Below are 26,237 nucleotides of genomic sequence, written 5' to 3'. Positions count from 1 at the left end.
GCTGAGCCCTATATAAAGAACATAATACCCTATCCCCAACCTCTTTACTCTCCCTTGAAGTCCAAAAACCCTAATATCCATTTGTGAGAGAATTAGAGAGCATTTGGATCTTGAAGGAGTGTTGTTGAAGAGATCCTTGAAGATTAAGAGGCTTGGATCAAGGGGCTTTGCAAGGCTTTAGCTTATTCTTCTGTCGGAGTCTTCTCTTGAGATAATGATTCGTTGCTTGAGCTGTTATCCATCTAGATCTATCATTTGTGGGGTTTTTGGGAGTATACCTAGTGCTATCTTGAGTTTGGAGGTTGGATCTGTGGTTGCTACCTCAGATCTAGAGTAGTGATGATCCAAACGAGCATAAAGTCCATGTTCAAGAGTTGTTGATGAAGCCTTTTGGTCCCAAACCCTAGCCCAAGAGTGTATTATGCTTATATCTCTTTGTATTCACGTAAAGTTTGCAACTTTACGTGAGGAACAACTTGTAGAAGGGTAGATTTATGGATTGGAGCCCTTGCATGGCTTGGAAATCCACTGAATGGATTAAGAGCTAGTGGTACTCGGCGAGTTGCTTGAAGATAGGTAAAAACTCAATGAGTTGGAAGAACAACTCGGCGAGTTGGTTGAAGATAGCCTTGGACTCGGCGAGTCTGTTTTTGGACCCGGCGAGTCTGGTCGTGAGGTCCTTGATGGGTTTTGATCCTAAGAACATCCTATGTGCTCATACAAACCCTAATGCTTGGATATAGGTTTCTCTATTGTACATCCAAGACTATAAACCCTAATTATAGCATTCAAATAATCATATTAACATGAGAATAGGTTTAAGATGTTACCTTGATTGTTATGTAGCAATAACAATCCCAAATCTCCTTGTATTGACTTTGGAAGGCTTAGAGTCACAAGTGTCACTCCTCTAATGGTTCACAAACACCATAAGCAAGAGGATGAAGAGGAGAGAGGATGGAGGCTGCCCAAAACCGTCTACAAACCCTAGAGGAGTCTTGTTCATGTTTTTGGTCCTTAAGGGGTCTATATATAATGAGGCAATTAGGGTTATCTAACAAGGAAACCCTAATTTGGATGCTTAAGCCCTAAGCAACCCATAGACTCCTTTAATTAAAGCCTTGGACGATTTCATATGGGCTTCCCCCATAAAATTCGTCCACCTTATAATAAAAGGCAATCCATGGCCCAAATTGCAATTATCTTATAATTACAATTCTAGTCCCTTAAGTTTAATTAATCTCTTTTAGTTACAAAACTAATTACCAATTAATTCTTGACTAATATTAATTAAATAATATGATTTCTCCTTTAATATATTATTCTCATAATATATTAATAACTCATATTTAATCCTTTCTCTCCATAATTCATCCTATCAAGTTGCTTTGGTGAAGGCAACCCAAAAGGACCATTCACCATCGGGTCAAGTACATACCAAAATAGTTATGGACTTAGACACTAATCCAACAGTCCTCACCTTTCCTGGTTGAGCTGTGAATCGGTGAGTCGAGGGACGACTCGGTGAGTTGATCAGGAAGTGACTCAGAGTTTGTGGGACTCGACGAGTCTTGGGGCGACTCGGCGAGTTGGGTCGCAATATGGGAGTTTTCAGAGCATAGGGACTCGACGAGTCAGCGGGCTGACTCGGCGAGTAGAGTCAGTCAGGAAGTTTGAACTTGACTAAGGACTTTGTCTTTGACCAAGAGTTGACCAGTTGGCTTCCAGGGGTATTTTGGTAATTATTGGTATTTATTGAGTTCAGTCTTTTGGTATTATTAGCGGTGGAGTTCGTGTCGGAGGTTGGAACAGCGTGATCTTATCTTTTCGGTCAGAAGTTGCGAGGTGAGTTATCCTCACTATATCAACAGGGTCTAAGGCACCAAGGCCGACCCTTTATCGGATTGTAATCCGGGTATCGTTGTTATGTTATTGCTTTGCTATGTTTGCATCCTGGTAGCTAGGATGGTATGTGTTAGAGACCTGGTTAAGGACGGTATCCTGGTATATAGGATGATGCAATGCTAGTGACCGGTTAGGTCGGTATCCTGGTTCGGATGATGTTATGTTATGTGATCTGCTAGATCGGGTTGATTGGATGCGTATTGTTATATGATTGTATGTTTGTGTGCACATGGTTGTTGGACTGGGGTTGGGTTGAGGCGGGTCCTGCTTTGTGTTGTAGGCCAACATACCCAAGGCGGACCGGTTATCCCGAAGGCCCAACGAGCGGTCCGGATAGGCTGTAGGCCCCACGAGGGCGGACCAGACGTGCCGAGGCTCGGAGAGTGGACCAGGCCAACTAAAGGCCCGGTGCGGGTGGACCAGTCATACTGTAGACTCAGAGAGTGGACCAGGTGGGTTGAAGGCCCGGTGCGGGCGGACCAACCACATTGCAGACTCGATGGATATGGCTAGACTCGGAGGGTGGACCACGTGGACTGAAGGCTCGGTGCGGCGGACCAATCACACAGTAGACCCGAAGTGCATGGTTGTTCAGTTCATTTATGATATGTTATGCGTGGTATATGTGGTTGGTATTTTGGGGGTATCTCACTAAGCTTTCGGGCTTACAGTTGTGGTTTAATGGTTTTCAAGTACTTCAGGAGAGCATGGCAAGGCGAAGGCGTGATCGTACTGCTCCTCATTTTATGTTTTATGATATGGTTATGGGAAGACTCTGATAATAATTGTATTGAAAACCTTATTGTAATGACTTAATGAAATTGGATTGTTTTTGAAAAGTTTAAATTGGCTTGAATTTTTAGAGCGTTACAGGATTTAATTGAATAAAATATTATATAGGGACTAAATCGATTATGAGGCTAATATGTATGGACTTTATTGCAGTTTTCCCTAAAAAATATATGATTTTATTACTTATTGATAGTTTTAATTAACATGCAGGTTAATAGTAACTAACTTTCTTTCTTTATTTTTTTTTAATCTAGGAATGATATAATTGTTAAATTGACCATTCTTGTAATGCATCTGACATGGAGTATTCATGTAATGCATTATCTTTGTGTTTTTTGATTTTTAATATTATTTTAATTGTTTGCAAATTTATAATGATGAATATGATTTTATAATTTCTATGTTGTTTTATTTTGTCAAACCGTACAAATTATAACTTAGTTTATTTATATCAAAATAATGTTCGGAGTGAAATTGAAAATATATTAATAAATAAAAAACATAGTGATAATGAGATATGAAGTAGAGTGAAATTGAAAATATATCATATCATACATACTTATAAAGCTAGCATTTTTTCTTAAACCTCATGCATTTGAAACCCCCATAAAAATTTGCAAGCACCTCATGCATTTGAAACCTCCTATTTTAATGAATACCACTCAAAAGTCTCTTAATAATGATTAACAATTCAAAGGTTTTATAACTTATATAATATATTTAATAAACAATTAATGGATACTTCACTATACAAATGTCAATCTTTTTGAGTAGACACAAAATACAAATCACATACAAAATTCACAAAGAAAACAGGTTTAAAGTTTTTTGTGTTGGTTTGAAGGCTTTGGACAATTTTTCGAGCCATGTTATTATGTTGAAGTTTTTAATTTTTAATTTTGTTATATACTAATTCTTTTTTGTGTTTTCTTGATTTAAGTATTCTTTTAAGAATATCATTGTATGTTGTGGTTAAAATTTTAATGTAATTAGATTAGATTCATGTTATCGATTATATGTTTTGGAAGATGATATATATAATATTTAATTAACTATTGTAAACATGTTTGTATGTTCATGTTGCTTCAAAACAATAATTAATTAAAAATCATGGATATGTCATATTATCCATATTATGCATGTAAACCTTTTTTAAAATGCAAACTATGCATCTTATCACTTTATATTTTAATATATGTTTAACATTTTAATTATAATAATAAGTGTTTTTTAAAAATTTCTTTCACTTATTAATAATAATAAGTGGTTTTAAAATTAATAAACAATAATTACAAACAATAAAATCAAATTACATGGATATGTCATATTATCCATGCAAGTCTCTTTTGAAATGCAAATTATCTATGTTATCACTTTATTATTTAGTGTATGTTTCACATTTTAATAATAATAATAATAAGTGTTTCTTAAAAGTCTTCTTTAACTTATTATTAATAATAAGTGATTTAAAATTAACGAATAACAATTTTAAATGATAATAACATCAAATTATAAATTATATTTAACTATAAATAAATTGTATTTTAAATGAACATTATTATTGAAATTAGAAAATGATCGCATAAGTAAAAATATAACTAATTAATAATAATAATTGTTAAAAATAATACTAAATAGATAATTATATTTAATTCTATTAATGAGGAATGTGGGTTGATGTCAATGAATATTATTGTTCAAAATAATTGAGATTATATATATATATATATATATATATATATATATATATATATATATATATTAGTGTAAAATATTATCTCAAAGTTAATGTCAATAGTATAACTATTTTAAACATATATTTTTCAATATTTTAACAATATATTTTTAATCTTCGCTGTGCAACGCACGTAAATTCGTCTAGTCCCTATTCTAATAAAAAAATAGATTGATTCTCCTTTGGCCATGTGTCATCTTATTAAACATCATAATTAATATCATGCCACATGTCAATCAATTGATTATGCATTTAAAATTTTAAAATTTAAATTTCTCACTCTAATTAAATTAAATTAAATAACATTAGAATACCATTTAAAATAAAATTAATATAGATTATAATGTCACGTATTTATCTAAATCAATGATTATAATTTTATATAACTAAAAAAATATAATTAATTAATAATTTTGAGTTTTTACTATGAAAGTTTAATTAATTTTGTAACCGTGATACTCACGGGTTATAAACTAATTAATAAATAAAAAACATAGTGAAAATGAGATATGGAGTGGAGTTGAGACTTGGAGGTGCATACTGCATAGAGCATGAAAGAGGACCTAAATGTAGATTGAGCAATAGTAAAGGGGCCATATTTGTCATATAAAAAAGAACCGTCTTGGTACACACAGGAAAACATAAACCCTAAAGGGCTTAAACACCCGCGCCATCTCATTTGAAGTCGGTAGCCCCTCATAGGCACTTGCCACAAGCAACCACTCTACTCTGGGGTTTAGGGTTTATCATATCCAGTCGGGACATTGGTACAATACAACAACCAGTTTAGGAATCCGATCATCTCTGTTTAATCGTCTTCAAAAGAACAACAATGGCGACGTCAATCGCCTCACAACTGCAGGCAATCAGGTCAATTGTCAAAGCCGACACAGACCCTCTCAAAAGACCGTTTACCCGTCCCTCCATCCTGTTTGACGCCAAAGAAGCAGCTGATATCGACCTCGATACTCTCTTTAACCTTGCCCTTTCAGGTATTGATATGAATAAATGGGTATTCAGTGCTTGCCGTTGTATATTCGATCCTAAACATGATTAACATTAAAGCTTAAAGTAATTAGCAATACACTTGAACTTGAGAAGCAACCCTGTTGAATTATAATGGATGCTGGAGTATTATCACTAGTACTCATTGCGAATGATCTGAGATTTGTTTTTTTTTCAGGGTTGGAGGGTCTTGTGAGCCTGGATGAAAGATTTGTGAACTACAAGAATGATTTGTTCACTCATAAGAGTAAAGAACTGGATCGAGAACTTATGGGTGTGGAAGACAATAACCATATCAATGCTTCAATTAGTTCTTATTTGAGGCTGCTGTCCGGACATTTTAAGTTACCTTCAGCACTAAGGACACTCGAATATCTAATCCGTAGATACAAGTATGTATTACCATTCAAGCTTCACTTTTTCATGTCCTTTCACATTTTTGTATGTCAACATATCAGTTCATGTGCTATTCTGCATCTTATTCAACAGGATTCATGTATACAACATTGATGAATTGATTTTATGTGCTCTACCTTACCATGATACACATGTTTTTGTCCGGATTGTGCAACTTATTGACACAGGGTAAGAAAAGGGTATATCCCATTCTTCTTTTTCTATTTTCTTTTTGGAAATCAACTACAATTCGAGTGTCCATAACCTTATTACCAACTTGTTATGTTATAGAAATGGTAAATGGCGGTTTCTTGAGGGTGTAAAAATATCGGGTGCACCACCACCCAGGAAGGTTATTGTGCAGCAATGTATTCGTGATATGGGCGTTTTAGAGACTTTATGCACCTATGTAAGTCTTTTTTGCCATATGTTTTAATGAGGAATATTGTCATAGATGGAACAAAGTTTTTATTGCAAGTATTCTTTTTTAGGCCTCACCTACAAAGAAGCTACAACCTACAAGGCCTGTGATAAGTTTCTGTACAGCTGTCATTATAGAGGTTTTGGGCTCTCTTACTGTTATTGACACCGATGTTGTAAAGAGAGTTCTTCCATTTGTGGTTTCTGGCCTTCAGACTCATTCAAAAGGAAACATAGATCACAAGGTGAGATTGATGCAATTGACTTATGTGACCTTATGTAGTATAGGTATCTTTTTCATCATAGGAATGATGCATATGATTCTTTCAGGCAGGAGCATTGATGATTGTTGGTTTACTAGCTAATAGATCAACATTGTCTCCTAATCTTGTCAAAACCTTGATTCGCTCTATTGCTGATGTGGCACGTGAGGATGTAGAACAATCTACTGATTTGCACTTGTTTCGTGTGTCATTTATGGCCTTGGTTAATGTAGTACAGGTATTCTTGCTTGCCATATGTTTTTTTATCTGTAACTGTATGCAGTTAATTTATACCCTTCTTATTTACATGACAGTTGCAATCTATGGAAGTGCTCCCTAAAAAGGTTGTGGATATCTTGAAGGAAATTAGGTAGGCCTCAAAGGATAAAGTTTTTCTTTCTTTTGACAATTCAAAGCTTTTATTTTTCTTTATGTTTCCTGAACATGGATTTGATTTTGTGATAAAGGGATCTTTCGGGTGTTCTTTCTGGATTGACCAAGGAGTTCAACATCGACAAGTTTCTAGGGATATTTTTGGAATCCCTCATGGAGTACAGTCATGATGATGATTCGTGCCTTAAAGTGTTGCTTTCAATGATAAAAGCTGTTCCTGTTAATGTTTTAGTTGGTCGTTTAGTTACAAAACTTCTTTCAACCTGCATGAAGTTATCCAAGAAAGGGAACAAACAATCTTTATCTGCACCAGGTTAATTCAGCATTTCTGATTGTTAAATCATTATTTAAGTTCCATTTTTAACAACTGAGTTTTGTATATTTGCTCATTCTTGTTTTAGTGGAAGGAAGCAAGGTGAAACAAATCTTGCTCTCCATCAATGAACATTATCCAGTGGAATTACGTGATGCTGTTCAAAGTTTTTTGAAGGTTTGTTATTTTGCTGTATATTTTTAATCATGATTGCTTTCTTTTTCAACTTCTCTATTCTTCCTATTTCTTCTAGGATGTTGAAATGAATTCCAAGAAAGATAGCTTCACATATGAGATTCTCTGTAAGACATTAGATGGAGGGTTAGACTCGTCATTTCCACTATCTGACTCGAAGATCTGGTTTGGACTGGAACATCCACAGGTATATGCCCTCGTATAACTTGTTATAATTTGCTCATTTTACTGAAATTTATTATATATCTATAATGTCACAGGCTAGGGTTCGACGTGCTACTGTTATGAGTTTGGATGCGGACCCCATGATTGGAGATAAGTCTGCTAATTCACAGGTGATATGTTAATGTGATGCAATTTTAGATCAATAATGTGAAGCAGTCAACATTTAGGTCAATAATTCCTTCTGCTTTTGTTCTAATATTTCTTCTATGTATCTTCTAGAAGCTTCAAACTGTAAATGATGCTCTCTTGCGACGGCTGTACGATGATGACCTAAGCGTGGTTCAGGCAGCATTAAGTATGGGGAGATTGTCTGAGTTTATAAAAAATACAGATCTTCTTGATGGTCTTCAAAAGGTGTTTAAAAGATGCATCAATATATTAGTATCAAGTAAGTTTTCTCTATACTTGTATTTGATAATTGACATAGCTTTTGGTCTAAGTTTAAGCATTCATTATAGTTAACTTTATTTTTTCTTGTAGAGGCATCAAGTGATACCACTTTAGCAGCTGATGTCAGCATGTCATGTCTGGAGCATGTAATATCAAGATTTCAAGGCTCAGAACAATATGGAAAAGAGCTTGCAGCAATGATATTTCCTTTAGTCTTAGTCATGCCAAAGGTCTTACATAAAATTCACATTGTTAGTTGACTTTTTTTCTGCAATTACTGACATTTTTTTTGTTTATAATCAGACCCAGAGGATAAATATAAAAGCTTTAGATGCAGCCAAACAGTTAAAATGGCCTCTTTACCAGAAACTTGGCAGCACCTCTGTTTCTGGAAAGGTAAGTATTATTCTTTTATGCTTATCAATCGTATGCCAAAAGTGAGGTGTAATAAATAATAATCATTTTTCTCTTATCTTCAAATTGTTACAGAAATTAGCGCATACAAGTACTTCTGCTCTCAATATGGAAAATATGGATGTCATGGCAGAATGCTTCTTGGCCAACCCTGATGAATACGTGCAGTGGTTTGTTGGATACTGCCATGATTTGGAGTTGTCAAAGACGTTATTTTTCTTGATTTTGTTGCATTCAGTAATGAAGTCACAGAAAGGTAAGCTTGTCTATTCCGGGTTTATCCTTTCTAAACTGCCATGTGTACATGTGCAAATTCTGATTGCTTCATTTTCTCTGATATTGCTTCAGATCTTGGTCGATTTTCTGCTATATACGAATCCTGTTTTCCAGTTGTTACAAAAGAATGGGAAAAGTTAGAGATGGCTGGGGTTGGAGTTGCTACAGATGAGGTATCTTTGAAGAGATTTAGAATTTTTATGAGCATTTCATGATTTGCAGCTTTTTTATTAACTGAATTAACTAATTTACAGGCGAATAGAAGAATGGTGGACAATGATTGCAAAGCATTCCTTGGTCAAATGTATGATGTGAATCTCGAGGTTTTGAATGCTGAGATATTAATATCCATATTCTGGAGGTTACTGGAAGCTTTTTTTGCAACAGCTCTGGATGATGAAAACAAGAAGCAGAAAGTTATTCTTCAAGATCTTTTTTCTTTCTTTGCTTCTCATTCAAAGGTTGCTTTCAAGAAACATCTTCATCATCTTGTTGCAAATCAGAAGAGCTCACCAGCCCGATTTTTGTCTTCACTTTTCACGGATGAAGGTGAGTCAAGACTTTGACTTTTCTTGTTCTTATAATTCCATCCTTTCTTTCACAGTTTCACTAACATTTTTATGGAAAAAGGGTATTCTTACAAGACTTCTCTGATTGCAGGTGTTGCTGATGCTGTCCAAATTGAAAGTCTACACTCGTTTGCCTTTTATTGTTCTCATTTGGAAGAGGAAATCCGTTTGGAAAATGAAGTAGATGAGGGTTTACTTCTTCAACTACCTGTTGAGTTTCCTTCAGTTCTTGTTCCATTGTCTAGTGATCACCAGGAAATACGGGTAGCTGCAATGAGCTGTATTGAAGGACTACTTACCTTATGGCCACATGTTAGTTTATCTGGAGGGAAAAATGGTAATTCTCTTTTCTTAGACCTACTTAACTAATATTTGAGTGGCATTATGACATTTTGTGGTACCTTTTCCACAGGGAGAAGTGCAATTTGGAGTCATTTTCTTGGAGATCTTTTGGCTTTGATGGTTCAGCACAAAAAGCTTATATTGTCTGACAAAAATTTTCTTCCTGACTTCTTTACAACATTGCTAAGCTCTACACATCATAGCATGTTGGTTCCACAGAGTGTTGGAGAGAGGTATTTTCACTAATGATTTTATAAGCACTTTTCATATTTATAACAAAAGCCTTGTATGTTTTCTAATCTCTATCTTTTTAAAACTTATCCAGATTTGATCGGCCAACAAAGGACAACATACTGAAGTTTATCTTGGGATCTGCACTATCATTGTGTCCTTTTGGAATGGTATGTTTCTTGCAAAATGCTAATTCAGTTGCCTTTGACTTTCATCCATTCTGGAGTTTTCCATATTGACTTTTTATATGCTTGACACGTTGGCAGCTGAAAGTACTATCTTTAGTCAAAGGTTTGGGAAGCCAAGTTATGCTAGTTAAAGAACTCAACTCTTTGCTAAGTGACCTGTTAGAAAGACGCAGTCATGATAAATCCCATCAAATATTGTCAAAGACAGAAGTTCAAATCCTATGTCTTCTACTAGAGGTAATTTCTCTAAAAAATTTACATAATCATAAGCTTTTAAAATCTCATTCTTTCATTGAATTAATTTTTTCTCCCTCTTCTTAGTGCTGTACAAAGCTTACCTCAGCAACTGGTGGGCCCGCTGTTGAATCATATATTTTGAAGGCTCTTCAGGTCGATCGTTCATACTCTGAAGATCAATCTATAATACAGCCGTGTGTGACTGTTTTAAGATGTCTTAATAGCTCTCTATATGGTAGTTTCAAGTCTGAAACACAAGAGCTTCTCTTTCAAGAACTCGTGTGTTTGTTTCGAAGCTACAATGGTGACATTCAAAATGCTGCTAGAATCGCTTTGTTACAGATAAAGATTTCCACATCAATGGTACAACACATGCTTGATTATGTTTTGGAAAAATCAAGTCCATTAACTGGTACCCCACATGGAAAAAAGAAAAAGAAAGTAACAACCCAGTTGAAACCTAATGATGCGGGCCATACCCGATGCAGCAAGCTCACATTTTTAAGCTCTTTACTTGACATTCTGTTACTAAAGAAAGACATAGACAACAGGTCTGATCTTATTCAGCCACTGTTCAAGCACTTAACCATAGTTTTCATGGACAAAGAGTGGATACAAGAAGCTGTGAAGCAGGATCAGGAACTTCTAGAAGCTTCTGCTGATGTTTCACAAAGTACAGATGTCACAATGTGTTATATTCAACAGAATCTTTTATCAGTCCTTGAAGGCATCTCAAATTCCCTTATGCCAAATGATGAAGCTGCTCAGAGTTTTGACATAAAGCTATTGCTTAATTGTACACGGTCTACAAATGATCCAACCACACGTAATCATGTCTTCTCATTGTTGTCAGCAGTTTCAAAAGTTTTGCCAGACAGAATCTTGGATCACATTCTTGATATTCTTACTGTCATTTGCGAATCAGCTGTAACACAGGTAATAATATAATAATGTAATATTAATCTTTTTGATAAATTGCATTCATAATCCATGTATCAAATGTGTCGTTTTTTTTAATACAAGTTGTTTTCTGCAGTGGGATAGTCACTCCAAGAAAGTATTTGAAGACCTGATTTCCACTATTGTCCCATGTTGGCTATCAAGGACTGAAAATCCAGAAGAAGTGTTACAAGTTTTTTTGAATATATTACCTGATGTTACTGAACATAGAAGGCTTTCAATCATTGTGCATCTTTTGAGTACTTTAGGGGAGAGTGGAAGCTTAGCTTCATTACTTTTCCTACTTTTTCACTCGTTGGCTTCAAAAAGCAAGAATTTGGAGAATTTCTCCACAGAGTGGGAGTACACTTTTGCCTTACAAGTATGTCAGCAGTATTCATGCATGGTATGGCTTCCTTCACTTGTGGCATTGCTTCAGAAGATAGAGATGGGTACGTGGGTCCCACAACTGTTTGTACAGTTGCTAGTTGCTATGAAGTTTATTGGTGACAAATTACAAGACCCTGAAATAGCATTCAAGATTAAATCTGGTGAAGATGTTGATAGCATTCAGGCAACAAGTGGGGATCTCATGGAGCTTGTAGTTACACACATGCAACTTCTTGGATCAAGAAGAAAGCAACATGGTGTTTCAGATTCATTAGGAAAGGAACTAAAGGAGGTAATGAATAATGTATTGACAGCTGTCAGTAAAGGGCTTCTACCCTCGACTTATTTTCAAGTCATCATCACTTTGTTAGGTCATTCAGATCGAAATGTGAGAAAGAAGGTGAGAAATTTCTATATTAATCACATGATTCATATTATCACATATAAATCATGTTTATATAATTATATTGACTAGTTTATTTTGGTTTGACAGGCTCTAGGGCTTGTATGTGACATGGGAAAAGAGTTGACCATGTTGACTCAAAAGCACAACAAGAAGGTAATGAATCCAAGTGTCAGAAGCTCATGGCTTCGTTTTGATGAAGTTGCATCGCGACACTTCGAAAAAATGTTACATGAGATCTTGAAGATAGTTGATGATAGTGTCAACACTTCAAAACATGCTTCCTTGAGACTTTCTTCCATTTCTACCCTTGAAAGTTTAGTGACAGTTTTTCCTTCTAGTGATTCCGTTTTCAACACATGTCTAGCAACTGTCATCAAACACATACATTCAGAAGACTTGGCTATATCTTCCGGATGCTTCCGGACTGTTGGCGCTTTAATTAATGTTCTTGGACCTAGGGCACTCCCTGAGCTTCCTAGTATCATGAACCATGTCTTTCAGAGGTGTGATGACATGTCATCAAATTCAAACGAGTCTCTCTTCATGTCTATTCTTGTTACCATAGAAGCTGTTATTGATAAACTTGGAGGTTTCCTAAATCCTTATCTTCCTCAAATCTTGGAACTTGTAATCTTACGCCCTCAATACGCAACCAACTCAAGTTCAAAGTTAAAGTCAAAAGCAGACAACGTTCGAAAGCTCATAGCAGAAAAAATTCCTGTAAGTCGAAACTTTGACTTTTGTTAGGTAAATGTTTATCTTATAAAATATATATTTAATTGATTTTTGTTTTATTTTACCAGGTACGGTTGTCGCTTCCACCTCTATTGAAGATATACTCTGAAGCAATCAAGATTGGGGATTCAGGATTATCGGTTTTATTTCAGATGTTGGGAAACTTTATATCTACAATGGACAGATCATCTATTTCTGCTTACTATTTGAATATATTTGACATGTGTCTTGTTGCTCTTGACATTCGTCGCCAACGTCCTGCTTCTGTCAATAATGTTACTGCTGTTGAAAAGGATGTTATTAATGCAATGGTGGTTCTGACAATGAAGCTTACAGAAAACATGTTTAAGCCTCTTTTCATTCGGTGTGTTGAGTGGTCAGATAATGTCGATGAGCAAAATGACGATTCAGTCCCTGGAAGTATTGATAGGGCAATATCGTTCTTTGGATTAATACAGAAGCTTGTGGATAGCCATCGGTGAGTTCACTCATATATATATATATATATATATATATTTTTTTTTTTTTTTTTTTGAGCTATATATATATATATATATATATATATATATATATATATATATATATATATATATATATATATATATATATATATATATATATATTTTTGAGCTAAATGCAGGAAATAGCAACTTTCTATTACATCATTGTATTTCAATTTTTCCTAATGTGATATTGATGTCGTTTGTTTTATTTTCTGTGATGTTATAGATCCTTGTTTGTTCCATACTTCAAATACTTTCTCAATGGGTTGGTGCGACATCTGAGCGATGATGACGTGGCAACACCGGGTCCCACTCGAAAGAAGAAGGCGAAGCTTATGGAGCCAAATGTAAACAAGAGCCCAGAACATTCCAGGTGGCATATAAGGGCACTGGTGTTGTCATCTCTACATAAATGTTTTCTTTATGACACTGGGAACCTCGAGTTTCTCGACTCCTCAAATTTCCAAGTAAGCAGAATCAATCAATCACATTTTTTTTTATGTATATATATAATCTTATTTGATTAATTTTTTTTTGTGCAGGTGTTGTTGAAGCCGATTGTCTCACAGATTGGTGTGGACCCACCAAGCTCTCTAGAACAACATCCAGATGTACCATCTGTGAATGAAGTGGACGAATTGTTAGTTTCTTGTGTTGGGCAAATGGCTGTTACTTCTGCTAGTGATCTTCTATGGAAACCACTTAATCACGAGGTTATTATTATTATTATTATTATTTTATAGTTTAGTTAAGACCATTAAGTAAAAAAATAAAATAAAAAACATTTTGGATATTTTTGTGAAACTAAAATGCTGTGTTTTTATGGGTGGGTGTAGGTTTTGATGCAAACAAGAAGTGAGAAGGTGAGGACTCGGATGTTGGGGTTGAAGATAGTGAAGTATTTAGTTGAGAATTTAAGAGAAGAGTATTTGGTGTTGTTGCCTGAAACAATACCTTTCCTTGGAGAATTGTTGGAAGATGTGGAACCAAATGTTAAGTCACTGGCTCAAGAAATTTTGAAGGAAATGGAGACATTAAGTGGTGAAAGCCTTCGCGAATATTTGTAAAATTTTTAATTACGATTATAGTGTTCATGTAGGAGATGCCTTGGGCATCATCTCAAGTTTTGTTTGTTTGTATTGTTTGATATCAAGAAATTTTGGGAATGCAACAACATTAGTTTACATGTAGTTTTGAATTCTCTTAACTCGTAACAGTGGTTGTGGTTGTGGTTAGCTAAGCTCCACGTTTTTTGTAATTTCAGGTAACTTTAGTTGAAAGAATTTACTGATTTTTGAGTCTTTCATATCCTCCATCTTGAAATAAAATTTCTTTACTAGTTTAGGACTGCACCCTGTAGGGAAAATGAATTAGTGAAAACCAATAACAATTGTGTAAATAAACGAATTAGTAGATTAAAAACAAAGTTCTTGTTATGCAAGATTCATAATATGAAGACGTTCCATTGAATTGGAAACAAATTAGTGAAAACCATTAAATGATATCGATAAAAACACAATTGTTGTTGTCTCTTTCTGTTTGAGGAACTTGTAGAATGGAGGGGCACAAACTTGTGGTAACTGTAGGGCTGTATCAAACTATTTGGTACCAAGTGAGGTTGTTGGCAGCAGGGTAAGACAATAAACTGTGATATCGCAAAAAATTTGGTTTCATGCTTAGGAGGTCTACGTCTTATGGAAAAACATCAAGAAAGAAATAAGGGATATGTGGTTCTTGGCCTAGAGGAGACATGATAACATGAGATGAGATGATTTGAAAGACTTTGGAGGCAATAGGGGTCTAGTTGAGTTATGTCACGGTTATACGTGATATGTACCACATGTTTTCACAGACAATAATTAGTGATATTAAGCTTTTCCCCGTAGAAATCAGGCTCCATCAAGGCTATGCTCATAGTCCATACATCTTTGCCTTGATTATGGATGAAATCTAGGGGTGAGCAAACCCAAACCAAGAAACCGAGAAACCGACGAAACCGAAACCAAAAAAACCGAAACAAGTGTCAAAATTAATGAGAGATTGACATGTGGCAAAAAAACCTTCATTTATTAAGGAAGTTTTTACTACTATTATGTTTGAGATTATATACATATTTCTTATTTATTATCTTTCTAAAAAATAATCAAATTATAGACTTTAAATTTTAAATTAGAAAAATAAGGTCCAATTGAAAATTGTGTCTAAATGAAAAGGCTAAATTATAAAAGCTTCCAAAAATTTACAAACATTATTATTATGTAATTTTTAGACTTTAATACTTGCAAACTAGGGAAATGAACTTAATAAGGTAATTAACTTTTTGGTTTGTTTATATTTAGGTAACTATATTTTTTTTTTGTATATATCTAGGTAACGAACTTTTTGAAAGTGTTCACATATGACCATTATGACCGGCTGTAGCAGGTTATGTCCGGTCATAATGATCATATGTGAACACTTCCAAAAAGTTCGTTACCTAGATGTGTATAAAAATAAATTATTACCCAGATGTGAACCCACCGAAAAGGTAAAAGTAAATTACAAGAAGGGTCCCTATAGTTTGGGTAATTTGTGCGTTTGGTCTCTAACTTATTTTTTTTTAACTTGGGTGATTCCTACTGTTTATTTTTGTTGCGTGTTTGGTCCCTGCCTTACCTCAAAAGACTATTGTGCCCTTTTTAATTTATTTTATTATTTATGTATTTTTTTTATATATTTTAAAAAATTAATAGACCCTACATCAACGTCTTCACTATCCCTTCTTTTTTAGGTCATTCAACTCCGACGAACCAACTTCACAACACACTGTCTCTTCATTGAATTTTCCAACACCACAACCCAAAAGAAGGGTTGTGGGGTTGGTTCGCCGGAGTTGAAGTACCAAAAAAAGAAGAGATATTGAAGACGTTGATGTCATTAAATATGGAAAGGAAAAAGAAGTTTAGGAGGATAAGAGATGAGATGGTGACTGGTGGGACCGAGCTTAAATTTCTCGAATGTGGTTTCAGGTTTAGGATGAGGAGATACAAATATATGGGGTCTATTAATTTTTTACAATATATAAAAAATAAATACATAAATAAGAAAATTAATTAAAAAATAAATTAAAAAGGGCACAATAGTCTTTTGAGGTAAGATATGGACCAAACGCACAACAAAAACAAACAGTAGGGATCATCCAAGTTAAAAAAATAAGTTAGGGTTAATTAATTTTTTTAAATATGTAAAAAATAAATGCATAAATAAGAAAATTAATTAAAAAAATTAATTAATAAGGGCACAATCGTCTTTTTAGGTAAGACAGTGACCAAACGCGCGACAAAAATAAACAGTAGGGACCATCCAAGTTAAAAAAATAAGTTAGGGACTAAAAACACAAATTCCCCCAACCACAGGGACCATTCGTGTAATTTAACTTTACTTTTCGTTTTGTTCATATTTGGGTAACCATTTTTTTATATACATCTAGGTAACGAACTTGTTGAAAATGTTCACATCTAGGATTTAATCTGCTATAGCAGGTCATAATGGTCATATGTGAACACTTCCAACAAGTTTGTTACCTAGATGTATACAAAAAAAAGATAGTTACCCAAATGTAAACATACCGAAAAGTTAATTACCTTAATAAATCATATTCCCATCTAGATATTATAACATCTAAAAATATTATTAGTGTTTTCAATTAATTTTTATGTGAAATGATTTACCATTTTTTTTTAAATTTGTAGTGTAAATAACTAAATAGTCTTGATAATTAATTTAGTACAAAATCGGAGTATAACGGTGCAAACCGTGGATTAACCAATTTTCTTCTGCTTTAGGGTTTAAGACCTTGGGGAGAGTTTGACGGAAAATCTCCATTTGCTAACTGCACATCACCTGCTTGCATCGACAACTACACGTAACGCCTTTCATCCCCATGTGTATTAATGATCTGCGTGTGTAGTTATACGCCACTTATTCTTCTTCAGCCCCCAAATCCCCCGCCATTTTCTTCCATTTTCACTGCAATTTCTAAGTTTTTTATTTGAGGAGTTTTGTTATTTGGTTTGTTAGGTTTTGTTGCAACGACGATGATGCCTCGATGGAGCAGGACACTGGCTAATATTTATAAAGTAGGGAAACAGAGTAAATCAGATATGCCTAGAGATCTGTATGCTCTTCCGTGCCGGCGAATTTCTAGGGTTGCCGCCGTTGAGGTGCCAGAAGCTTCAGATGCTGCTGAGAAATACACTGGTGCTAAATCAGAGGTACTTCAATTCTCGATCGTTTCAGCTTTGTGGTTTTATTTATTTATTTATTTATTTTTTTCTGCCTGATAATTTGCCTTGTGAAACTGAGCTAAATTAGTCAAGCTTAAAAAACTACCATTTCATTTTGAAAATCTGGATATTCAGATTACGAAGTACTCTTAAATTTTCAACATTATGGTTAGGTGTTATCATGTGTAGTAACATTCAGGACTTGAAGATCATTTTAGCTGAATCAGACTCTTGTTTTGGGTCCAAACCAAAGTGACACCAGTAGTAACTTTTACTGATTACCTGTTGAGGAGTTATGTTTTTACAAGTAAATCATTAAGCATGTGATTTATGTATCATCTCTGCAATTGCATGCTGTCAACTTGATTGCTTGGTGATGATTAATTCCATTCCACAGGTAAATCTGAATAAGCTGTTTCGTGCTAAGCCTTGTTCTTTAGCCTTGCCACCTGGATCTGCTCTGAGGATCGAGGAGCCTAACTATGAGGGTCTCCGCCAATTTCTCCTCAAATTGATGCTGTTTTATAGCAAACAGAGCAAGTCTATTCGAGCTGCAAATGTCATTTATCGCCGTGTTATATCTCAAGTGGATAAACCTGCCATTTATGATGGTTAGTCTTTTATTCTTCTTATTAATTAATAAAGAATATGGTACTCTTCATACGAGCTCATTATGCTGAGTGTCCTATAGTATAGTCAAAAGTCAAAACCAGTCCTTATCAACCCTTTGCTATAGCTACCTCCACATGTATGTCTGCATTTGGCCTTGAAATTGAACTTGTAGTCGTCAAAATTATTAATGGTAGGATTGATTCATAGCTTCAGTTAGGCTGATGCCTGAATCTATTGTTTGTATTGAGTATTGACATTGGACTTTGTTTCTGTTGACCCAGAAATATGTTGCATACAAAAATAAGCTTCAATTTCCATGGTATGAGAAATAAGCTATGATTTCCCCACAATCTCAAGGTTTTGACTTATACACCAAACTTCTAGATGGATAAGGGTTATCTGGATGGGAAATTAGTTTGACTTCTAATTGCATATTTATTGTTCATTTAATTCAATTTTAAGCATCAAATGACAACTATGAGTTCCAACTTCCAAACACACACATCCAAATATGCATCTATATATGTTCAAATTAAGACGAAATCCAACCTGTAGGGGTCGCAAAATGATCACTAAATAAATAAGATGCCCATAAGTTAGTTAAAAAAGCTGTTGATGGTTGTATGGATTCCTTGTTTGACCTTTTTAGTGATGTGTGAATGATTCAATATAATGGTGAAGAACAGTTACTATTAGTCAAATATCTACAATGCAGAACAAATAGAGGAACCTTATGGATGCAATATGGTTTTTACTTTACACTTGGCTTTGTTTTCTTAAGATACATGATAAATATCGTATATTTTAATTGATAATTTATTTTTTTGTTACCTTGAGATGCAGTTTTTAGCTTGGAGAAAACGTTTAGAACAAATTTCTCCATGCTTGTAGTACACATGTGGCTCTGTTTGCGTCGATTGAAAGCAGAAGGAAAAGAAGGTGTTGAATTGGGGCAATATGTGTATGAAATCTACAATCATGATTTAGAGATGAGAGTCTCAAAAGCAGGGGTTAGTAATTAGTTTATGTCTTTTCGGCTATTAATTCTCTGATTTAGAGGAGCTGAGAAAAGACTTTTTGGAGTAATTATTTTTACAACTTTTTCTTGTGTGATTGGAATTTAGGTTAATTTGCTGTTGTCTAAATGGATGAGGGAGTTGGAAAAAGTATTCTATGGAAATATTGTTGCTTTTGATACTGCCATGCTTCCAGAAGCTAAACAGGATGACTTGCAGACTGCAATATGGAAGTGAGATTTTTTTTTTCTTTTTCTTTTTCATGTCATCCAAACAAATATAATTGTTCTGGAAATTGATTACATGTTATGTTATGTTGTACAGAAATGTCTTTCTTGAAGATGGTTCATCGAAGCTAGATGCTGCTTCATTACCAGCTGTCATGGTATTAATTATTCTTTTATTTATTTATTTTTCATTCATTAACCAGATTGATTGTTGTTCTTTCTCATCTACAAAACATACATACAAATACACTGTAATGCTGTTTGAAAATTTGCAGGCTTTCACAAGATATGTTAGGCGAGAATGTACTTGCTTGTCATTAACAGGTATGCAGATTCATTGTTTGGTCAAATGTCTAAAATGCCCTTTAATGACTAACAATATAATATAAAAGTTAGTAATATTAGATTGTTGATGTGCAGATAAAGAAGCTATGTTCTCTGGCAACTTCTTGTTCACCTCTCTTGAAAACCCAAAACCTTAACTTTATTTGTTTTTCAGAGCTGTCGAGGCTTTTTTTCCCCTTATATGGATACATAAACAGTCTCTTTGAATAAATATTTGTTTTTGTTTTTTCCTGACACACAAAAAAAAGCTCCATTATTGGCGTGAGGAATCCACAAATTACTTTGGGATTATTTCATAAATTGACCCAAAATATTGGGACTTTTCTGCAAAAAAAAAAATCTTATTATTTTTATTATTATTTCATTAAAAATGTAAATAAGTATATTAAGACTTTTTTGTAAAAAAAATAATAATTTTGCTTTTATTCTTACTTTAGATCATTCTATTAGCTTTTATTTAATGACTTCGTGTTAGAATACGATACTAAACAATGAGACAAGTATCGCATTGTTTGTTGATTGCATGTAATCATGATTTCATCGTTTTATCTCTTTCTTTTAAGTCTATATATGAGAGAGGCCAACGTATGTCATCCATAGACCATAGTTAGGTACGTCGTGGTTTAAAACAAATTTTAAACTAGGATTCAGTTTTTACTTTTCCTACAGGCTACAGAACAAATAAACACATACAAGACAAAATAGAGTGTTATACATTTTTGTTGAAAATTCACTAATAAACATGAAATTAAACCCAAAATTTTATTTAAAACTTATCTTTTCTTGGAGTCAAATGCTATGTGATAATTTTTAGAATAAAAGATGTATATAATAACATGTTCAACAGTGAAGATATCCTTTATGTATCATATTAAAAACTAAGACTCTTATTTTATACTTTTCCAACATATTATGATTTAGAAACAACTTGATTTGGAATGGAGTAGTGTCATTTGGATATTGTGAATTGTAGGCTGGTTGTCTTGTGTAACATTGTAAACTTTAGCAGGATTTATTCAAAAATTTCATTTCCCTTGAGTATTTTTTGCACACGAAAATTGTGTTAAAAATGGGTTTTTAATAATAATAATAATAATAATAATAATAATAATAATAACTAGAAAGGTTACCCCGCTATGCGGGGGCCAAAAGCTTTCAATGTTGTTTCTGAATCGATAAATATGACAGACGTAGAAAGTGCAAGGATGACAAGCCCGGGCTTTGCCCCGGACCGTTTTGTTCATGTTTTTATGAAAAAATATAAAAGTTTTGACTGCAAGGACCCGAAGTGTGAAAATGGCTAAAGAATTAAAGCGGTAGGAATTAAATTTTTTTTAGAAAATGGATCAAAGTTGTCGAACCGTTAAAGTTTTGTGTCCAAACTTTAAATATTAAAAGGTTCCTAAATAGAAAAGGGATCAAAGTTGTCAAACCGTTAAAGTTTTGTGGCCAAACTTTAAATATTAAAAGGTTCTTAAAAAATATAAAAATATCGATTATAAGGACCAAAAGTGTCAAAATGGCTAAAAAATGAGGCCCAAAGTTATCAAACCGTTAAAGTTTTGTGGCCAAACTTTAAATATTAAAAGGTTCCTAAATAGAAAAGGGATCAAAGTTGTCAAACTGTTAAAGTTTTGTGGCCAAACTTTAAATATTAAAAGTTTCCTAAAAAATTTAAAAATATCGATTACAAGGACCAAAAGTGTCAAAATGGCTAAAAAATGAGGACCAAAGTTGTCAAAGTACAGGGACCAATTCTGCCAAAAAAACAACATAAAGTACAGGGACTAAAATAGACAAAAATTATGGAAGTTCACTATTCATAAGAAACAATTTCCATAATATATAATAATAATAATATTTTTTTTTTTTTTTTTTTTTTGCAGAAAAGTCCGAGGTCAATTTACAAAATAGTCTCAAATTAATTTGTTCAAGTTCTGACCATTAAAAAAAGGTTAAAATGCAACATTTTGCTGGTTTTAAGAACTTTTTTGTAAAAAAAATTAATTTGGTACTAAAACATAAATTAAACAAAAATTGTAGGATTTTATTGAAGATTTTCCTATTTTATATATACAATGTGGCTGACTCTTGTTTTTGTTTGTTATAGTTTATATTGTAATTAGGGGTGACAAATTAGATAGTCATGTCGTGTTTTTAAATGACACGGCATGGTACGATATTTTTTATATAACACAAAAGCGACAATACACGATATCGTGTTTTATTTTACTAACTTGAAAATGATCCTGTGTTTTAGTTTATTTAATTTAAAGTTAATCTTAAAAAACACGAAAACTACAATAATAGAGATTCTAAAATATTAAGCAATTATAAATTTCGAAGAATCTCTAAAGCTCAACAAAACTACAATAATAGAGATTCTAAAATCAATTCAAGTGGCATGAAATGCAACATGAGAATGGTGATATAACATACATTATTTATGATTAGATGAATATTCGCGTATTGTGCATAATATAATCAGGGTCGTTCCAAACATATTTGGGACCCGGAACAAAAACAAAATTAAGGCCCTTCAATTACTAGAAATTTGCATGACCGCTAAGTTAAGATATGAACCAAATAACTAATTTTTTTTAACCGAATGGTTTACAAATTTGTTATTGTTACGTGAAAAACGGTTATATATAAACTAATTACACAAATTATACAATATATTAAAGTTCTCCATCTTTAAGGATTTGACAAAAATGATCCCTTATATATGAGTGTCTTTGCAATGCTTTCTCATTTGTTATTTGTTTTTGTAGAGGCTCAATTTATGTCTTTATATATTGTCTATCAAGTTGTTTACAATTGTTTTTTGTTTTTGTAGAGGGCAACTTTTGCCATTATATGTATTCTTTTATGGACACGTGTTATTTTTATTTTGCTTCACCGTTTTGTTGCCCAATCGGCTTTTGATTTCTGTATACACACGCGACATTGATTTCATCGAGAGTAGATAACACTTCCAGTTGCTTCCTCACTTTACCTCAGCCGCTTCTCTTCGGTTTTGCCTCACCGTTTTGTCGACCAATCAGGTTTCCAACTCCACCGCTTTCACTGTTTATTCTCGATTCTTCTTCACCGTACCCTGATGATTTCATCTGCAACAGCCTCACCGTTTTGTCGACCAATCAGGTTTCCAACTCCACCGCTTTCACTGTTTATTCTCGATTCTTCTTCACTGTACCCTGATGATTTCGTCTGCAACACACCTCCTCCGTCCTCACCGTCGGTGGCTGCTGCTTTTATCCCTAATTTTGGAAGTCGATTACAAAGATTCAAGATGCATCGTACTCTATCTTTTCCACCGAAATTGCAGAAGTGGTTGATTGTCATCGGTTAACTCCACCGTTGATTCTTGGTAGTCATTTCGTCTTTCTGCTTTGCTTCATATGTGATCTTTTTTTGACTTCATGGATTTGACCTACTTGCCATTACATGTATTCTTTTATGGACACGTGTTATTTTTATTTTGCTTCACCGTTTTGTTGCCCAATCGGATTTTGATTTCTGTATACACACGCGACATTGATTTCATCGAGAGTAGATAACACTTCCAGTTGCTTCCTCACTTTACCTCAACCGCTTCTCTTCGGTTTTGCCTCACCGTTTTGTCGACCAATCAGGTTTCCAACTCCACCGCTTTCACTGTTTATTCTCGATTCTTCTTCACCATACCCTGATGATTTCATCTGCAAAAGCCTCACCGTTTTGTCGACCAATCAGGTTTCCAACTCCACCGCTTTCACTGTTTATTCTCGATTCTTCTTCACTGTACCCTGATGATTTCGTCCGCAACACACCTCCTCCGTCCTCACCGTCGGTGGCTGCTGCTTTTATCCCTAATTTTGGAAGTCGATTACAAAGATTCAAGATGCATCGTACTCTATCTTCTCCACCGAAATTGCAGAAGTGGTTGATTGTCATCGGTTAACTCCACCGTTGATTCTTGGTAGTCATTTCGTCTTTCTGCTTTGCTTCGTATGTGATCTTTTTTTGACTTCATGGATTTAACCTACTTGCCATGAATGATGAAGGAACTGTGCCGGTGGTGGAGATTCCCAACAACAGTATGTATTCCCAACAACAGTATCAGCTCTCTCTCTCTCTCGCTCTTCTCTCAAGTGCACCGGTGGAGACGAAGCTGACGATCGCCCCACCCCCACACTATCGTCTAGTGATTGGATCGTCTCTCTTCCGCCACCATCAGAATCTACCACCGCCTCCATGATCGAAACTCCACCAAGCTTTGGTAGGATGAGTCACCTCCAACTTCTTCAGCATGTCGATGTTCCTCAAAAGCATCGATGTTCTGGATTTGGGTTATCGGCGCCTCCACCGTCATCTCACGTCTCGATCTTCTCTCAAGTGATCATCAATCACCTGACCCCCACGCCTCCACTCTTCGTCTTCTCTCTTATGCTACCATCATCAGCCGTATCTTCTTATGCCGACCATCATAGCATCATAATTGCTTCCTTCATTGTCGCTGACAACGAGACGGCTCTGGGTAAAAGTGATAGGAGTCCTTCTCCCTCTTTCAGTGGTAGTCGTCGACGACGACCTCTCCTACCACCTCCGCCATCGTCGTCTACTCACTATAGAAATCGAGGCTCCACAAAAAACCCCTAAAATCTTCTATTTTGTTCTTCGTTTGAGGCCTAAAGTCGACTGAAACAAATCACTTTCTCCACCTTATGATTACTTGTGATTTATTGGCTAATGCTTCATATTTTTTGCGGTTGGGTAGCGATGGATGGAGCTCACAGACAATATTTAATTGGTTCAGGTACGCCTGTTTTTTCACTCTATATTCCATCGTTCATGAATATGAGCTTCAGAGTTTTGAATCTATACATACCTTTCGACTTTAAAGTTCATAAGGTTTTAAAATACCCAAAAATGATTTTTTTTCACTTGATCAAACTTTATGCATAGGAGAATAATATGTGTTAAATTACTACGAATTTGAATCCATTTGTTTCTGGAAAAGAGAATTTGGCTTGATGATTTAAAGGTTAATTAGAATGGTTGAAACAGCTGCAGATTTCTATTTTAAAGATTGATGATTCATTGGTTGATTTTGTATACTTTTTCATGCTCATTTGCTTGGTTATAGGGCTTCGGTGCATGTGTAGATGTTGTATCAGCAGCTATTGAGAGCTTGGAGGTATGACTACTTTTGCTGGGTACACATATGGTAAGAGCCTCTTCTTTTCCAACTCTGCTTTTGCTCATAGTATGATTAAAAGAATTGTGTAAAACTAATTTCTTGAATGATTAAAAGAATTGTGTAAAACTAATTTCTTAAATGATCAACTCTAGAATGATCCATGCACAACTGCTGGAAGAGGTTCGAATTTGACAGTAGATGGTGATGTTGAATGTGATGCAAGTGTTATAGATGGTTGCTCTGGAGCATTTGGTGCTGTTGGAGAAGTATTAAGATTGCAACTTTTGTTGGTCAATGAGCAAATCTTGGGTTAATCATTGTTGGGTCGAATTCCTCCCAGGTACTTAAACTTCTTGTGCATCAAATTTATTGCTGGAACTTTACATTTTACATAAAATGTTACTATTATTAATATTTAATTTACTCAGGTTTTTGGCTGGTGACTGCACATGTTTGCACAAATTCCAAGGGCATTAATATTTTTGAAACAATTGAAAAGGCTAATGAGGTAATATATTAAATTATACTAGGGTTAAGTTATTATCACATTTTTACTTGATTTAATACCGAAATATTTCTGTGACAACAGTTTTTCTGCTTAAGTGGCCTATTCTAAAATGTAAGTTTCAAACTGTTAGTGGTGAAATAGAACATAGTGATGTAATTTTTGTATGTTACATACTCTTTGAAGATGACAAACAGGAAGCTGTAGGTGTCATGAACGCTATCAAGGAAAAAAAAACTAAAAGGGATGGGACTCATACAACCTCTTTAAACATGATGTACAACCAGTTTTGCATTACTCTTCCTCTCTGTACAATACATTTTAATATATTTTTTTTGTCTTTGTGGGTATGCCGTTTGGAGGTGGGACAAATTTGATGCAATTGGTCATGATAGGGTGGTGGATTGGGTCGGAAACAAAGATTAGCTTATAAAAGCTTTGTAACATTGATACTGATTTTCAGATTGAACATAAATTGACATGGGTCAGTGAAAATCTTTCACTATTGGAATTCTGCTGCTAAATGTATGGTTGGTGTTTTTACATGGAAAGGAAGTGAAATTGTGTAACATCCCAAAATGCAAGACCAAAAATTTCTTTTTAATAAAACATTACTTTAAACAAAGACATCATTCCAAAACATAATCTGAGTATAAGTTTTCAAAACACATGTTTATTATCAGAGTAAACATTCCCAGGCTGACTAATCTATGATGTGTGCCATGCGATCACCTCGAGCTCCTCCCTCCGCTACCGGAAGTACCTGAAAACAAAACTGAAAACCGTAAGCGCGAAGCTTAGTGAGTTCCCCACCTTACCA

At 34.5% G+C, this 26,237-nt stretch overlaps 2 protein-coding genes and 1 long non-coding RNA gene across 4 annotated transcripts; all 3 read left to right on the top strand.

Moving 5' to 3' along the window:
- Positions 1 to 5,076: 5,076 nt before the first annotated feature.
- LOC111905838 (uncharacterized protein At3g06530) lies at positions 5,077 to 14,568 on the top strand. The gene is made up of 28 exons (XM_023901559.3): positions 5,077 to 5,424; positions 5,616 to 5,829; positions 5,927 to 6,022; positions 6,125 to 6,242; positions 6,325 to 6,498; positions 6,584 to 6,754; positions 6,831 to 6,886; positions 6,984 to 7,222; positions 7,311 to 7,399; positions 7,476 to 7,604; positions 7,678 to 7,752; positions 7,862 to 8,030; positions 8,123 to 8,262; positions 8,336 to 8,428; positions 8,522 to 8,702; positions 8,795 to 8,895; positions 8,977 to 9,271; positions 9,383 to 9,628; positions 9,704 to 9,866; positions 9,959 to 10,034; positions 10,131 to 10,289; positions 10,374 to 11,225; positions 11,326 to 12,018; positions 12,112 to 12,744; positions 12,828 to 13,237; positions 13,489 to 13,729; positions 13,805 to 13,975; positions 14,099 to 14,568. Exons 1-28 carry the CDS (start codon positions 5,265 to 5,267, stop codon positions 14,327 to 14,329), a joined length of 6,375 nt encoding a protein of 2,124 aa, XP_023757327.1. The 5' UTR covers positions 5,077 to 5,264; the 3' UTR covers positions 14,330 to 14,568.
- Positions 14,569 to 17,015: 2,447 nt separating this feature from the next.
- Positions 17,016 to 20,152, top strand: LOC111905837 (uncharacterized). Its single transcript, XM_023901557.3, has 8 exons — positions 17,016 to 17,166; positions 17,322 to 17,515; positions 17,925 to 18,138; positions 18,983 to 19,149; positions 19,264 to 19,388; positions 19,480 to 19,540; positions 19,658 to 19,706; positions 19,803 to 20,152. Exons 2-8 carry the CDS (start codon positions 17,339 to 17,341, stop codon positions 19,862 to 19,864), a joined length of 855 nt encoding a protein of 284 aa, XP_023757325.1. The 5' UTR covers positions 17,016 to 17,166; positions 17,322 to 17,338; the 3' UTR covers positions 19,865 to 20,152.
- Positions 20,153 to 22,502: 2,350 nt separating this feature from the next.
- On the top strand, positions 22,503 to 25,960 carry LOC111905836 (uncharacterized). 2 transcript variants are annotated; one of them, XR_006186114.2, is made up of 6 exons: positions 22,503 to 23,691; positions 23,777 to 24,528; positions 24,859 to 24,939; positions 25,065 to 25,252; positions 25,341 to 25,420; positions 25,502 to 25,960. It is a non-coding gene; the product is annotated as an uncharacterized LOC111905836 (long non-coding RNA). The 2 variants fall into 2 exon arrangements; XR_008225761.1 differs by having other exon boundaries at positions 25,341 to 25,960.
- Positions 25,961 to 26,237: the final 277 nt, after the last annotated feature.

Source organism: Lactuca sativa, chromosome 8 (genome assembly GCF_002870075.4).
Source record: "Lactuca sativa cultivar Salinas chromosome 8, Lsat_Salinas_v11, whole genome shotgun sequence".
NCBI classification, from domain to species: domain Eukaryota; kingdom Viridiplantae; phylum Streptophyta; class Magnoliopsida; order Asterales; family Asteraceae; genus Lactuca; species Lactuca sativa.
Note: the sequence above shows the minus strand (reverse complement) of the source record. Positions and strands in the feature narration are given on the sequence as shown.

Excerpts from the sequence above, each read along its gene's own strand:
- LOC111905837 (XM_023901557.3), top strand. The coding sequence starts at position 17,339 with ATGATGCCTCGATGGAGCAGGACACTGGCTAATATTTATAAAGTAGGG. Across the intron at positions 17,516-17,924 it reads ACACTGGTGCTAAATCAGAG|GTAAATCTGAATAAGCTGTT; the intron begins GTACTTCAATTC and ends TCCATTCCACAG. Across the intron at positions 19,389-19,479 it reads TTGCAGACTGCAATATGGAA|AAATGTCTTTCTTGAAGATG; the intron begins GTGAGATTTTTT and ends TATGTTGTACAG.
- LOC111905838 (XM_023901559.3), top strand. The coding sequence starts at position 5,265 with ATGGCGACGTCAATCGCCTCACAACTGCAGGCAATCAGGTCAATTGTC. Across the intron at positions 6,499-6,583 it reads AAGGAAACATAGATCACAAG|GCAGGAGCATTGATGATTGT; the intron begins GTGAGATTGATG and ends TGATTCTTTCAG. Across the intron at positions 7,753-7,861 it reads ATAAGTCTGCTAATTCACAG|AAGCTTCAAACTGTAAATGA; the intron begins GTGATATGTTAA and ends TGTATCTTCTAG.